Source organism: Anas platyrhynchos, chromosome 2 (genome assembly GCF_047663525.1).
Source record: "Anas platyrhynchos isolate ZD024472 breed Pekin duck chromosome 2, IASCAAS_PekinDuck_T2T, whole genome shotgun sequence".
Lineage (NCBI taxonomy): Eukaryota > Metazoa > Chordata > Aves > Anseriformes > Anatidae > Anas > Anas platyrhynchos.
In genome coordinates, this window is record NC_092588.1 from 116,612,856 (window position 1) to 116,628,613 (window position 15,758).

The window sequence follows — 15,758 nt, forward strand, 5'->3', positions numbered from 1 at the left end:
CCAACATTGCAGCTACCCAACCACAACACATATGGTGGGATTTTCTGGGGAGAAAACTGGGAGAATCTTAAGTTAAGGAGCTATCTCGTCTGTGCTGGTTTATGTGGGGAACTGAGGCCTCTGTGAGGAGACTGTGTGTGAATTTGGATGGTTTGAGTATCTTCAGAGGTGCAGAGCATAGGAGAGCACCTGATGTTTGGTACACTCTGAAAATCTCTAGTACATGGCAAAACTTTTCAGGAGGTTGGAGTAGAGGAGTGAAGCTTGGTTTGCATTTGGTGAGAGACTCGCCGAGCGCCTCTGTATTTCAGGTCTCCAGTTGTAAAATGTCAGCAAGAATATCCACGCATCTGGTGTGCTGTGGTGACAGATGTTTCCACAGCACTGAGGCACTGGGCTGGTGCAGCAGGGCCAGCTGCAGGCTCGATGTGAAGGCACGCAACCCCACAGCGTGCACCTGCCTCCGCTCCGCTTCTCCGAGCGCCCTTCAACGACAGAGCCTCCATCCACAGGCAAGGTGACTTAACCCTTAACTTTTTATTTAGGTGAAGAGTGGGTGAGGACAGGACTAGGTTGACCCACAACCCCTCAGCACCTCCTCACCCTGTTCCCCCCCCCCCCCCCCCCCAAGGCCGCCTCAGGCCGTGCGAGCGCGGCCATCTCCTGGCCGCCCCCCGCCGCCCCCCGCACGAAGATGGCGGCCGGGGGGGGGGGGGGGAAATGGGGGGAGGCCGGGTCCGCGGCCTCCCGGCTCTTTGGTGCGGGGCCAAGCGCCGCCACCACCGCCCAACCGCCTGGGGCACCTCGCGGGGAGGCGGCGCGGCCGTTCCCCCTCGGCCGGCCCTGCCCTGCCCGTCCCTGCCCGGCCCCTTCTCCCTCGGGCGCCGCCCCTCTCCGCGCCGCCCGTGAGTCAGGGCTTTGGCGGGCGGCAGCCGCGGCCGCTCGGGGCTCGGAGGCTCCGCCGCGGGGCTCCATGGAGAAGGCGGCGGCGGTGGTGGGCGAAGGAGGAGGTGGAGGAGGAGGAGGTGGTGGAGGAGGAGGCAGCAACAGCAGCAGCCGCAGCAGCAGCCGCCCAACCTCGGCGGGCTCCTCGCCCTCCTCCTCCTCCGCCAGCCGCGGGCTGCCCGGCCGGGCGGCGGCCGCGGGGAGGCTGGATGGAGCCGGGGGCACCGGCGGGGGAGGCAGCCCCGGCTCGGCAGCGGCCAGCCCGGGGGGAGCGCAGGCGCCCGGCGGCGGAGGGAGGAGACGGGAGCCGGTGCTGGAAGGGACGCTGAGCAAATACACCAACCTCCTGCAGGGCTGGCAGAGCAGGTAAAGCGCCCGCACCGGCCCGACGCCCCTAAGATGGCTCCTCCGTGCCCTCACGGCTCCTCCCTGCCCCTCGGGACGGGCTCCTGGGGGCTCCTCAGTGCCCTCCCTGCCCCTCGGTGCTCCCCTTCCCTCCTTTGGCTTCTCCTCCTCGTTCCTGCAGAGCGCCCGGCCGTGAGGAGGGGCCGGGGGGGGCTCGCTGCGTGTCGCCCCTGTCACGGCTCCCGCTGTATTTCTGCCCCACGAAGTTCCCATCTGGGAAGTTACCCGGCGTAACCAACGCTTGTGACTGTTGTTACCGGTGTTTTTTTTTCTTGCTGCAGGGTGGGACGTTGAGGAAGCGGTTACCTGTGTGCTCAGGGTGCGCTCTCCTCTGTCGCGATGCCCTTCCCGTTGGACGGGCCCTCCTTTGCCTTGACCCCGCTGTGGTGGGTGTGGGCAGGCTGCTGGGCATCCCCGCAAATCCTGGGGAAGGTCTGGTTGCAAATGTGGTGCCTCAGCACCACGCAGGGACACGGCCAGACCAGAGTTAGTGCTGTGCTGGGGTCTCTTGAGACCGAGAGAGAAGATTTCGTACTAGTGCTTTACTTCTTTGTCTTACTGGATGGTTGAGGATGAGGATATAAATCTCAACTTTTTAACATAAGGCATCCCTGTAATGGTTCTGAGGAGAAACAGCTGCTCTAGAGAGAACATTTGCAGGACCAGCCCCAAGCCTTTAAGAAACGAGAAACTTAAAAACCCGCTGTTGCTTGTAGGAAGTGATTGCCAGCAGTCAGGACATAGGAACGGCACTGTCTGGGGTGTGCTGACAGTGATTTTAAAGCCTTTGTAAGTGACAGAATTAAATTGCCCAGATGCCGGGGATGCTATGATGCTGACTCGCGTGGTGCTAAATCAGCGTAGGAGCTCTGCAGCGAGACTTTGGGAAGTTTCAGGAGCTGATCTAACTCCGTACACCGGAGGCCCTCCACAGGTATGCGTACTACGAGTGATAATGAACGTGTCAGGTAGGATGTGGACAGGCACTTGCCTCCGTAAAACCAGGCTGCTTCAGTGTAGGCACAGAGAAGGCCCTCGACTGTCCCTTGGTTACTGCTGCGCTGTGGTGGATTCCTGCTGGACTTCCCACCCTGCGGGTGGGCTCCTCTGTGTTCATTTATGCAGTCCTCCCGTTGTTCTGTTTGTTTTTTAAGTGCATTTTGATATTAAAATGCCTAACTGAAAATTAAAAGCCCCCTTCATTTTTTTTTTTCTCCTTAGTACCTCTTTCTTTTTTGTAGAAACAGTAACTGTCTAATCACGTGAGTGGTTTTAAAGGTCAGTTTCAGGTAGTCTGATGAAATTGCAAAATAAAGGCCTTTTCCTATAAATTTTTGTGTCTGGAACTGCCTGTCTGCTGTTTTCAGGCATCGTTGCCCAACGATTAGGTCTCTGATAAAGCAGAGTTTAAAATAAAGTGTGTAATCTACATCCGTCCGAGAAACTTTTATCTGAAAACGTTGTGGAAAAGAGAAATGGCACATAATTCCACCATAGCACTTGGAAATTAATGCTGTTTTGCTCTTAGTGGTCTTCTTATCATGCTGCTGTATAATGCTTTGTCAATTGCCAATTTTATTTTGTGTTACTCTGGCCATTTGAGCAAGTGGTTTATGATGATACAGAGCTCTTGTGCTAAGTAACTTTCCTGGCTTGTTAGGTTGTTGGTCCCTCTGTGTATCTGGTGCTTGGGATGGGGAGTCTGATACAAATTCTAAACAAAACAGTTGCAACTTGGAGGTTACAAAAGTTGGTTTTATTACAAGGTGCAATAAATAAGGAGCCATGCATGGGTTAGTGGGTGATTTTCTCTTTGCCCTTTCTGTGGATCAGGGCTCAGCCTGTAAGATTTGGTCACCGATTTCGTGGCTGGCACGTGCAAAGCGATCAAGAGTGCGTGTGTTGCTGAGTGATTGTACAAATTAGTTCTGAGTTTACTTCATCTGGAAAAACACAAGATTGTTTAACCTCGTGATCAATACAGCCAGATGGCGTGGATAGAAACAAAATGGAAAAATAAAGTGGAAACTGGTCATGGATTTGGAATGTTCTTTGAAGGGCCCTAGCCATTAGCCTAAATAATTCAAATGTATTTAATGTTAGTTTCTGCCATGAGGTATTGAAGTAGAAAGGCTTTCCAAATTTATCCAGCACTTACTGTGCAGAGTAAACTTTAAAATGCTAAAGAAGTTCTTAGCTTCTCATTTGAATTGTAATAAATTAGTGTCACTTTTTTATCAATTGTTTTTTACAGGAGTGTGCAAGATATTCTTATTTTGGATGAGATGACCAAGTAAGAATATTAAAGTATTACACTGCATTGATAAGCAGGAACTGAAGGCCTCAAATGTAGTCAATCGTGAGAGCTTCATTACTTTTTATTTTAAGAATTTTTGAGGGTTTGATGTCTACTACTAAATACATCTATTTGTTCTGTTGTAGCAGGTTCAGGAACAGCTTGATTTGGAAGTGAGTGAGGTGGTTTTTCCCCCTAAAGCAAGCAGAAGATGTTTGTTTGTTTTGAGGCAGTTTGTTGCAAAGATATCAAGGGCATTTAAAGTGTCTCCACTGAAGTCTCTTTCTGTGGATTTTCCCAGGTGTGAATGTAAGGAGCAAAACTGAACCTAAAACACAGACACTGATGTGAGAACGTTTGTGTCTGTTCTGAGACACTGGGGCATTTTGGGTCAGGACAGGTCAGTTTGCTGCAGAACTGGTGTTGGCAGCAGGGTTTTGGGTTCTGTGGCCATGGGACCCTGTTTGAGGATCAGTGTCTGCTTGGGAGAGACGGGATGCATTTCCCTGAAAAGGACAAAGGCATTTTTGGTGGTAGGATGGCTGACCTCCTAAGGAGGGCTTTAAACTAGGAAGGAGGTGTGGGAGAAGGTAACCAGCAGCCCGGTGGAGGAGTGACACACAGGGCTGCTGAGCAAAGGGCATGGGGTGACGTGACAGGGAGGGATCACAGCGTGGGGATGAAGCAGAATCACCTCCAGGACTTGCAGGCTGGTTACCAAGGAAATGCCTACAAGGGAGCATTATGGAGAAATCCCCCAAACGCTCTGTAGGAACACAACACGCTGGGTTGCCTCTCCTAAGTGCTTGTACGTTAACACACAGCATGGGTAATAAACAAGAGATGTGTACATTGCAAAGCTGTGATCTTTTTGGGATCTCTGTGATACAGTGGGATGGCTCCCATGGCTGGAGGGTTGAATTGGAAGGAGGAAGGCTGTTTAGGGAGGGCATTTGGGGGAGATAAGGAGCTGGTCGAGAGTTTATGGGTTAGGATTCAAGGGAAGATGGGGCTATGTGACATTATGGTGGGGGTCTGCCACAGGCCATGTAATGTGACCATGAAGTGGTTGGATTCAAGATCCCCAGGGCAGCAAGCTCACAATCCTGGACTTCAGGAAAGCAGCCTTTGGCCCTTTCAAGGATCTGCGTGGTAGAGTACTATGGGACAAAGTACTATGGGCCCAAGAAAGCTGGTTTAATGTTCAGGCATCGCCTCCTTCAACCTCGAGAGCAATGCATCACAACAAAGAGGAAGTCAGGCAGAAACACCAGGAGGCCCGCATGGAAGAACGAGGAGCTCCTGGTCAAACTCAAACACGAGAGGAAAGCCTGTGGAGGGTCAGCTCAGAGGGCGATGGTCAGTGGTGCCAAGTCTAGTTGGAGGCCAGTAACGAGCAGAGTACCCCAGGGGTCAGCAGTGGGTCCAGTCCTGTCCCAGTACAAGAGAGACCTGGATGTACTGGTGAGAGTCCGACAGAGGGCTACCAAGGCGATCAAAGGACCAGAGCACCTCTCCTGTGAGGACAGGACTTCGTGCTGGTGAAGAGGAGGCTTGGGAGGTTCTTAGTGCATAAATACCCAAAGGGAGGGTGCCACGGGGAGCCTGGCTCTTACCAGCGGTGCCCAGTGCCAGGACAAGAGAAAAGGGCCACAAACCGAACACAGGAGGTTCCCTCTGAACACCAGGAAGCCATTTCGTATGGTGGGGGTGACAGGGTGGTGGCACAGGCTGCCCAGAGAGGCTGTGGGATCTCCCTCCTCGGAGAGCTTCAAAAATCCTTCCTACCTCAGCCATTCTGTGATTTGCTCTTTTTTTTTTTTTTCTTTCTATGAAATTATAACCAAATATATTCTTGGAATTGACGTCCTGTTACAAACCATTTCTATTGAGATTTACGTGCTCTGTATCTACGGGTGAGCGGCAGTCGGTGTTACAAATGGGAGTGGTGTGATTTTAATGGGCAAGCATGTCTCTGTAGGATTGTTTCGTGTTATTTGGAACCTGTTTTGCATGAGTTAATTTGATACTCGTGAAATACTGGCTGCCTGTGGCATCATTATCCTGTAATTTACTAGATCAGTAGTGTTGTGTGAAATTCACGTGTGGTCTGCTGCCTGCTCCCTGCTTTCTCCTTTGAAGTGTTTTCGGTACTTGTTTGTAGGGTTTTGTCCTGCAAGCACGTATAAGCCCCTGGATCATGCGCCTTTGGGCGGGGGCTTAAATTTGGATTTGTAACAACAACAAATGGAGCCCCAGCTGATGGATATTGCTTTTGCTTTTCTGAGTTGAACTGCTCTGTGTAGATTATTCTGTAGGCCAAGTGTTTAAAGCATTACTTTCGCCCATCCCCATTTCCTATCTCAGTTGAGGAACACGTTGTGTTACTGATCCACATGAAACACACCCGATATGCATCATGTACGTGGCTACCACCACAACTTTTGGGGATCAGCTTCTTTCTAACTCAACAAAAGGTGTGCTTTGGTCAATTTGAGGTTTTGTTGTACTCACACTCTCTTCAGTGGACTCAACAATGTTGTGGTGTGGTCTCTTTACTTGTTTGGTGGCAGAGAATGGTTTCAATCCAATTGCCCCCACAGAAAGGCCCTTCCTTATTTCCATTGTCCCAAATAGCAGCATGCTGCCAGAAGAACCAGCAGGCTCTGCTCCCTGTGGTATTTTAGGGGCTGACTTCTTGGCTCCCAGAGCTTACACTTCTCTCTTTGCAGCTCTTATGGGAGGGAGTCATCTAAATATGGCAACAAAAGATGTCAACACTGTTTTATCCTATACCGCCTACAAAAATCTGCCTTTCCTTTGTCTTCTAAAATTTTTATTATTTTCATATATATATTATAGAGAAAGCGATTGAAATGTCGTCATTAATTCCCCCCCCCAAAGAGGATAAAAACTGATTAAAATCTTCCTCTCTTCTATTCTGAATTAGCTATTACACCTTTTGCAGAGTTTTGGGATTGACACATCCATTTGTGGTGTTTTGGGACAGCTAACACCTTTTGCAGTTTTAATTCCCTGGACAGGAGTGCAGAGCTGGACAGAAAAACAAATGGAAGTAAGGGAGGAAGAGTTTGACTCTCACAATCTTTTTGTGTCTGCTTTGATAAGGTACTCACTATATAGCTGGTGCTGCAGCCCAGCCTTCATATTTGTTTCTTCTGTGTCATGAGGGAGGTGTATTTTAACAAAACATGTTGAAAGTCAAAGATTAAAGAGTCTAGGACAATGAAAGCTGGCCCAGATTCTTACATTGATACCATTCAAGTTCTTCCAGGAGTGGACTGTGGCCTTTTTCCACTGTAAAAGGTGAGAAGGTGGTTACTGGAGAAACGTTACCGGTGTAGCTGCTGGGATGGAAGTCTGTCTTGAAGAAATAAACCTTTATATGACCTAAACGAAGTGAGCACTGTAACAATAGACAATACCTGTGAAGGAGAATATAATTTTGCGCTTATTTAACGTTTGTGAAGTTTGTCGTGTTGGAAATTATTCTGTGTTCTTACGAGAATTGGATTAATGCCAACCTCTCTGCTGCGTGTCTTTTTGAGTTAGTGTATTCCTGGCATATCTATACGTGGCTTTGTGTAGTGTTATAATACCTTTCAGGACTGACCTACAGAGTTTGGGAATGGGGAGACGTTATAAGGAGCGGGAGGTAAACCTCCTCTTTCTTCTGTTTGTAGGAAATCTGTTCCTTACAGTTTGAAACCTTGTTATAGTTAGTTAAATACTGAGGAAATGCTCAAAATTTTCAAGGCGTTTTGATAATTCTGTTCTAGATATTACTTGCAAAATAGATTTTACTATAAAATATCTTTTCCCTTCACATGTAGGCTCTGTTTGTAGGAGGCAATGTGGAAAGGAAGAACAATTAAAAGCAATGTATTTTATTTCTGTTGAACAAATGAGCAGCATATTTGATGTGCTGAACACTCAGGAACCACATATCTTCTGTTATTAAAAGTTAGTTGTATGTCACTAATTTCAAATAAACATGAAATTTAAAATCTCAAAAATCAGGGATTAGGAAGTTCTGTTTTAGATGAAGATGCTAATTACATTGAAATGTAAGTATTCCTTTTTTTTCCCTCTTCACTTTTTTTCTGTTGAAACATTTTGTTCTTAAGTATTTATCAGTGAAAGTCACTATTTAAAAAAAAAAAAAAGTACCCTACTCAATTGTATGTCCCTTATTTATTTGTTGGAAAATGAAAATTTCAGTTAGGATGCACTTTGTCTTTGTTTAGTTAGTGGTTAATTAAACCTAACTGGCTTAATCACTAACTGCTTAGTTTATTTTGAATAGCTTTTGCTGTTGCTTGTAAACCAGGGATGTTAGCAGGGCGGAGAAGGCTGGTTGAACAGAGGAGTGAAGTTACAGAGAGGCTTTAACACGGTAAAAGACAGGCCAAGAAATCCATCATTCTGTCTCTTTGCCCTTCAGTGTTGCTTACTGAAGTGTTTCCTACAAAGGAAACACTTTGAAGAAGACAACTTTGAACCTCAGGCTGAAATTTAAAAGGATGGTCTTGTGATGTGGGTTCTGTTTGACATTTCTCTTGTCCCCAGCCAGGTAACCCAAATCCTTTGCTCCTCAGCTGCTTGTGACGCATGGGGTCAGTGCTCCTTATGCCTGTGCGGAGGATAAATTCACAGAATCATCTAGGTTGGAAGAGACCTCCAAGATCACCTCGTCCAATGCATATAATGCATGATAATTTGCTCCATAAGATGCTTGATGACAGCATAGGACAAATCTGTTTAAAACTAACGAGGCTCAGGCATTTTCGCTCAGCCAGTGGGATTTGCAAGTGCTCTTCAGAGCTGAGCAGCAGTCATGGTACCAGAGGGAATGAAGTGACAGGCAAAATAGAGCGTGGTCTTCCCTTCACCCAGATGTCACACTCAGCTTTCAGACAGTGAAAAGAAGTGGCAGTTGGCACTAACACTGAAGCACTTACCCTTATCTGGGTTTTGTTATTACCAGCTCATCTCACTGCCATCTTTTTCAATGGAGATTTCTGTGCTTAGCAACACAAAGATAAATGTGGTTAGAGGGAGCACGCACACACTTGCTGGCTCTTAAAAATGCACCAGTTTGGGGATACAGATTGTATTCAAGTAGAAGTGGCAGTGAGTTGTTAAACTGAGTAATGTGCCTGGGGTCTTTTTCCAAGTACATAAGGGAAGTATTCAAGAGATTTTTCCCATTATTTTATATTTTAAAACAATTGTTTAATAAGAAGAAAACATTTGGGCTTTAACTTCTCTTTGGCTAAGCAATAATAAAATTCTTACCTTGTTCTTCATGATATATTTAAAAGGCTGAACCTTTCAAGTGAAAAGGATGCTGAAAATCACCATGACTCTTGTCTCTTAATGTAAAATGCTATTTTAAAAATCAATTTTATAACAAATGATAAAAAGTATTGAATCTGGGTCAACTAAAAATGTTGAATTTCTTTTTTTTCAGCCTAATAAACTTCAACAACTTTCTTTACACAAGTCCTGTCACTTTGCTTTAGCTCTTACAGGCTTTTGGGGTACACTACTGAGATATTTGAGCACAGTTTAGAACCCAATCCAAGGAGGCAAAGCTTGCTTAGTATTTAACATGTAAAAATGTTGCAGTAGACATTGTCTAAATGCTACTGTACTTTGCTTTCGAAAATGGCATTTAATTAGTAGGTAAATTATAGTTGAGAAATATAGGTCCTTAACTACCCAGCTACACAGCACAAGCCATGGAATTTGTCTTGGTTCCTATTCCACCTAGACTTGTGTTTTGCACTGGTTATCTTTCTGAGAATTTATCTTCCAGCGGTAGACAATTCTTCATCATTGGAACCATCTTTAACTACTCACTGCTTAAAAAATTGTCTGTTTTTCTTAATATATGTCAGCCTTGATGTTTTGCTGAATCCTTGTTGCACATACTGTGTATGAGACTGAAGATAACCTCTTATCAAATTTAATTTCCTTGTGCAGTCTTGGTGGACTGGTTAGGTTATCTTTTGTGTGTCTCTTGGTATCTAAACCAATGGAGTTTTCTTGCTGCAAGTCAGGCTTCCCTGCAATTTTAATCATTTATGATCATTATGATTATTATTGGATATGTCAGTGTTTTTCTTCAAGGATGGACACAACTTTGTGCGGTTAGCTGTGGCTTACCTTTTCCTCCTGATGTCCAGTAACATACTCATCTTGGTAGTACTGTGCCAGAAGCACCAAAATGAAAACTTAACACTTAACTCTCCTTTTTTTGCATAGGAAGGTGATGAAGGGATGCCGTGGGAGCTGTATTCCTACAGTATGCTCTCTCCAGGGTTAGCACTTTTTTTCCATATCCCTTATGATAAGTCTTAGCCTCTATTGTGGCTTGTGCATGCCTTATTTTTGTGGGAGAAAAATAATAGTTAATTTCTTGTTTACAGAAGGCAATCATTTAAAAAATACAGCTGGTGAAACTGATTATTAGTTTGGAGAATTGCTTGAAAAAAAAACAACTGTGTTTTTGAGTCAGTGCAGGTAAATCTAATATCTTGTAATCAAGGCTTTATTATCACTAGATTGAAGATTTTATTTGGACAGTATTGGAATGCATGTTATTTGCTGAAGATAGCTTTTTTTTTTTTACATCAACTGCAATCTTTATGGATTTTTTTTCTTCATCTAGGTCATTGCTAAACACTTGAAAGCCAAGAACTGATTGGCAAGGAACCCCATTAGAAAGACACTCACTCAAACATCCTCATTCAGCCTCATATTTTGAGGCTGGCTACATCCTTTAACTGTTTTCCAATGCATTTAATGTCTCATGTTCCTTTTTGTATTGTGCTTAGGTTCAGTGCTGCCTGCATTGCTTCAACACCGCTAATATTACGGAGCAAACTTGTGAGATCAAAACCATAGCAGGCTTTCTGAAGGCAATTTGGTTTTGGTACATGCATAGTGGTTGGTGTTAGTTACTTTGCTCAGATGTCTTTGCCTGTTAAAAAAGGGACTGTATCTGCTCTTGTGTTATCTTATTGAATGGCTCAAAGGCCTAAAATTAACTAGTCTGTCTGTCCCATTTATCCTTCTAAAACAGTTTTGACAGTGTTGTTTCCTTTGGTTTGGGAACTTTCCCACTGTTTTTTGTGGACAGGAGCTGGATGCACCGAGTGTCTGTATTGATGAACCTTCGTATTTGTGAATCATTCACGATATGCTTTGGGAAATCTAACATTTTTGCTGGCAGTATCTTTCTTACAAAATTGCAGCTCACAATTTGGAGTGCAGTTCTTCAGAATAAAAGCTGGCACTCCCCTGATATGTGTTACTAACTGCTGTATGCTTGGTGCTTGGTTTCAGGGCCCTCCTACAGGCTAAGTGCAGTTGCTACCGTGCATCTCTTAGTCCAGCACACACACTTGGGGCATTTCACAGCATTTTAAGGTGCCTCAAGGTATTTGACTAAACAGACCTCACAGGCTATCGCTTGGATAGTTGTAGGTTGAATCCCTAAGTTAATACTTTTTTTTTTTTTGAATGGTTTTGAATAAGTTATTACTACCAGTTCGTAGAGCAAGTATGTAGTTCTCCCTGACCCGGAGGGTGGCTTTGCTTCAGCTGCATGGCTTTTCAGAGATTACCTGTTGTGGTATTAAGAGCTGAGCCTTACAGCGTGCCTTTCATCAGGTTCCCAAGGAGTTTTTTTAAAAGCAAGTCAATGCTGTTAATTTGACTTGCTTGAGAAGGGAGTTGTGGCACAGGTAAGAATTGTAATGAGACGAATTGTCTAGAGTATTTTTAACTAGTATAGTTAAAAGTCAAAGGAATTATGTATATAGAAATTGGGGCTCTGTGTTGACAAAGCTTCAGTGTTTATTTTATCTATGCAATTATGACCCACAGTGCCACTTGCAAACTCTTATCAGTTGCTGCATCTTTGAGTTAGGAGGCTGCTTTTATGGAAAGGGACACGTACACTGGGAAAATACCCGGTGGCACCAGGTGGCAGAGTGCTGCGTTTGGCCTTGGTAGGAGAGGGGTGCGTGCCTGTGTTTCTAGCTTGACAGCGTGGAGAAAACCTTCCTCATAAAAAGAAACTAGTTTAAGCTAGTGAAGGCAAGACTAGATATTCTGCTCCTTGTAATCCTGATGTCTGTAACAAAATGTGGGGAGAGGGGAAATGGCCAATGGTCTGTTGCTATTATTTGAAGCCATCAGGGAATTGAGGAGGAGGCGTGTCAGGTCTTATTCTGGTTTTTGTACTGCTTTTATTCTGGTCGTAGGAGGAAGAAAATGAACTGGATCATGAATAAGTTACCTAAATGTAGGCAAGGTAGAGAAGCAAAAAATGCATTATTCATTCCTGCAAGCATTTGGGTATTCTGCACTGGCACAAAAACCTCTCCTGGAGGTGTTTTTTTGGTGCCTTATCAGAGCAAGCTTTTTATAGAAGCTCCTGCTCTCAAAAAGAGGAAAAGGATCTCTCAGCTGGAAGGTTTCCCTTCCACACCATAAGGTGTACTTTTTTTTTTTTTTTTTTCCATTCAGTATGTTTTGTCTTACCTGGTTAGTAGGCTTTGATTTTTGACTGTTGGGTTACGTGTCAAACTTCTTATAATTTCATTATGTAAGTGTAAGGAAAGGGTAATTTGGCAATAGAATAGGGGAAGAAAGATGAGGTGTGGAGTGGTGGGAAAAATTTAGAAAAGGAGTAAATGCTTCTGGAGAAGATTGATAGAGGGTAGGAGAGCCATGGAAGGGGAAGAAAGTGGAGAAAAGGAAATAGATATAGAACTGAAGGCAGTACAAAGATAGACCTTTACCACCTTTTTTAAAAATTAAAAAGAAGGTCTAGAAACCATATAATGTGAATTCAGAATGAAGCCTAAGAAACTTGAGATAATTTGCTTTGATTTCTTAATTTTAATATTTCCTTTAGGAATGGCACATGAGAAAGAGTAATTATTTTTTTCTAAGTTGCAGAACATGTAGGACAGTGGGGATTTTTCTGTTTTTGCTTCTTTTCCGCCACCGCCTTCTGTAGCAGAGCTCATTTCAGGCTGGTAGTGTGTGAACAGCAGCCAGAGGAAGCTCCTGACAGTGCCCACCTGGATATATATTAATGTGCCAGACTTACCTCTGCCCTTTGAAACACCACGTTGGGTATGTGGGAGTTGGAGCATATGTGATGATGCTAACTGCTTTCCCGTTAAAGGTCGTAAGTATTGTTTCTTCATTTTTGATTTAAAAATGAGGATCTGGATTGTTGTCCATATAACAGAATTATGTTTTTAGAAATAGGTGTAAAGCAGCAATGTAGCACAAAGTCTTTAGAAATAATTGTTACTTGCAAATCAAAATACACTGTCTCCAGGGGGATCATGGCTAATACGCTGAGTATCTCACAACATATTGGTGAAACCACCCTTGGGTGGACTGTGTGGATCCTATGCATATGTTTCTGTGAAACAGTGTTGACAAGATGCTGGGTTGTGAAGGTGGCTGCATATCAACTGTCAGGATAAAGACCCAAACAGAAACTTTAACTTCTCGTTTTAGTCCTTGAATTGATGGTCCTAAGAGTAAAGGCAAGGCCAGTGCAAGCTCTTGGTCTAGAAAGCTGCAGAGTTCCATCTCTCCTAAGATGATGCAGTTTGGGAGAAACGTCTGGTTTCTGCAAAGCTTTGTTTGAACTAGTTGGGATGGAGAAGAGATGGAAACGAGCCAGCAAGCTGAGAACTTGAAAGCAAGTTCTTTATATGCCTTACTTTATTCCATATGATGTGTAAAGAAAATGCTGCGTGATCTTGGATATGGTAATTATTTCAAACTGCGGATTTGTAGGCTACAGATTGGGCAGGAAAAAAGAAAAAAAGCTCAAAAGCTAAGAAGAACAAGCGGATGGGAAGAGGAAAGACTGAAAGACTTAAGAATTTCCAAAGCAAGACCTTCTTGAGTTGCCTCTAACGTTTTTTTTTTTGGTTTTATGTAAGTATATATATTAAAAATATATATAAAAAATATATATGCAACTTACAGAAATGGATTTAGTGTATCCTAGTTGAGTTTTCAGCCTCTGGTGTATGAGCATGAAATAAATATCACTGCATCAACAGGTTCTGTCGGTGATATAATATTTTAAATGAACCCTGCTGTTGGGAGAAATGCCAGCATTCATGAGGTTCAGTTCAGGGAACCTAGATGATAAATTGTTGTTGTGAAAGTGAAAAATAACACCTGCTATAAACAGTACAGTAATCACGCAGACCGAATTTGGTGGAATAAAATACCTGTTTTTAACTTTGACAAAAATTACTGACCAAACAGATGGGTTCGGGAAGCGTTTGCTCAAAAGTATCGGATAGCCCATGTAATCTTTTGGAACAGGTTGCAATAAATTGTGCCTGGAACAGCGCTGGAGAACAGACCCTTGGTGAGTTGTGTGAGTGCTGTGTGCAACGAGGGAGGGATGAAGAAGTGGTAGGAGGACCGCTGCCTCCTGGCATCATGTGCATGCCTTTCTGCACCTGGAAATTACCTCTGAAATTTTGGTGTTTATTGCTTCCGTAGGCGGTGATTAGCTCTCATTATGTGTTCCGGGGTTTGTTTTTAACTGTCTTTCAAACTGTTTCTCCCATGTAAATTACGTGAGTAATGTGGGTAGGTCCGCAAGCCAAAAATAGCTGGATGAGCATGAGAGAGTTATCAGAAAAAACGAGGGAGCCACATTCTTGTATACGCCAGGGTTACATGGGCATTGTAACTCTGATCTAGACGAAGACAAGCACATTTCAGATAAAAAAAAAGTGTTTTAAAACTGCTTTAATTGCCTGTTTTGTTGGCAATATTAAAGTTATTAATAATTTTAACACACAGATTAAATTAAGTCAGCTTGTATCCTTCTCAGTATTGCAATATGTTGCTCAGTAAAAATAAGCCAAGTTGTAGCACAACTGTTACTAAAAAGAAACAAAAAACAACCTTTATCACCCTATTTTATAGTGATTGCACTTCTTAAAAAAATAATAATCAAATACTGTGTTCTTTATCAGAGACTCAAGACTCAAATGTGGCACTTAATCCACTGAGGTTTGAGGAAGAGGTGCTTGATCCCTAATTAACACATTTTTCCTCATTAAAACATAGCCAGGTGTAAAATACAGGTTTTCCTTCCTTCTTTTTTTTTTTCTGTAACACTGAGATCCACAAATGGCTCTCATTGATTACAAGATGCTGTGGTCTTCAGATTGAAACATTAATTTTCAGTTTACAGGAAGTTTAGTACATTTGGAGGTCTCTTCCTCCTTGATGTTTTTAGCTCCGTACCAGGGAATAACACCGAAAGTTGCTGTCTCCCGGCAGTGATTCCTGCTGAGGACAAGGCATTGCAAAACAAGGGTGAACTATGAAAGTCTGGCAGAGGAGTCAGTGAACTGCGATGCAACCTCCATAAAAGTTTGCTGACTCAAGGCAGCTAACTGAAGATGTGTGCTGTGCTATCTAGCGATGGGACGTGGTTAGGCTTTGAACCCTGCCGGGCTGCGTTACTGTGACATGGTACAGTCGGTATCTTCCTCTTGACAGGCTCTTTTTGTTAAAAAGATGGCTTCAACAAAATATTGGAAATCTGTCAACTTGAAATCTAGTCCGTCTAAAAATAAACTAGGAATAGGTTTGGAGGTACTTGGAAGTTTCTTCTGCTGTTTAAAAAATAAAATATTGTTCAGATGAATTGCTTACACTTGGCAGTCCTTAAAACAAAGTGTGCTGAGAAGAAAATCACAGGAAAAGCACAAGCAAAGACTGGGATAGCAGAAACTCTTAATTCCTCAGTTCTTCTCTTGGTTAAATAACTTGCTCTCAGGGCTGCTAGTTCCAAACCCCTCTGGCCTCCCTAGTCTTATGTTTTGATAGTAAAAATGTAATGAAAATAGCAAGTTACTGCTATTCTTACCTTTACAGCCTCCTTCAGCTGCCCCATCCTTCCCAGGGGTCAAAGGCTGAAATCACAAGCTTCATTCTGTGATTTTCTGCTAATCAGGTGCTTTTTCAACCTTTACAGCCTCGCGTGTGCCTGGGAGCTCAGACAGGTGTCAGT

At 43.8% G+C, this 15,758-nt stretch overlaps 1 protein-coding gene across 3 annotated transcripts in view; it reads left to right on the top strand.

The window, feature by feature from the left end:
- Nucleotides 1–308: 308 nt before the first annotated feature.
- The window catches only part of OSBPL10 (oxysterol binding protein like 10), a 109,529-nt gene continuing 94,079 nt past the window's right edge, over nucleotides 309–15,758 (top strand). For 2 of the 3 annotated variants that reach the window (XM_027451100.3, XM_027451101.3), the window contains exon 1: nucleotides 690–1,311. In XM_027451100.3, coding sequence (XP_027306901.2) covers nucleotides 695–1,311 — 617 coding nt within the window. In that variant the 5' untranslated portion in view covers nucleotides 690–694. Of the gene's footprint in view, nucleotides 518–689; nucleotides 1,312–15,758 lie in introns of those variants that run through there. The other variant, XM_072033446.1, reaches the window with a different exon arrangement.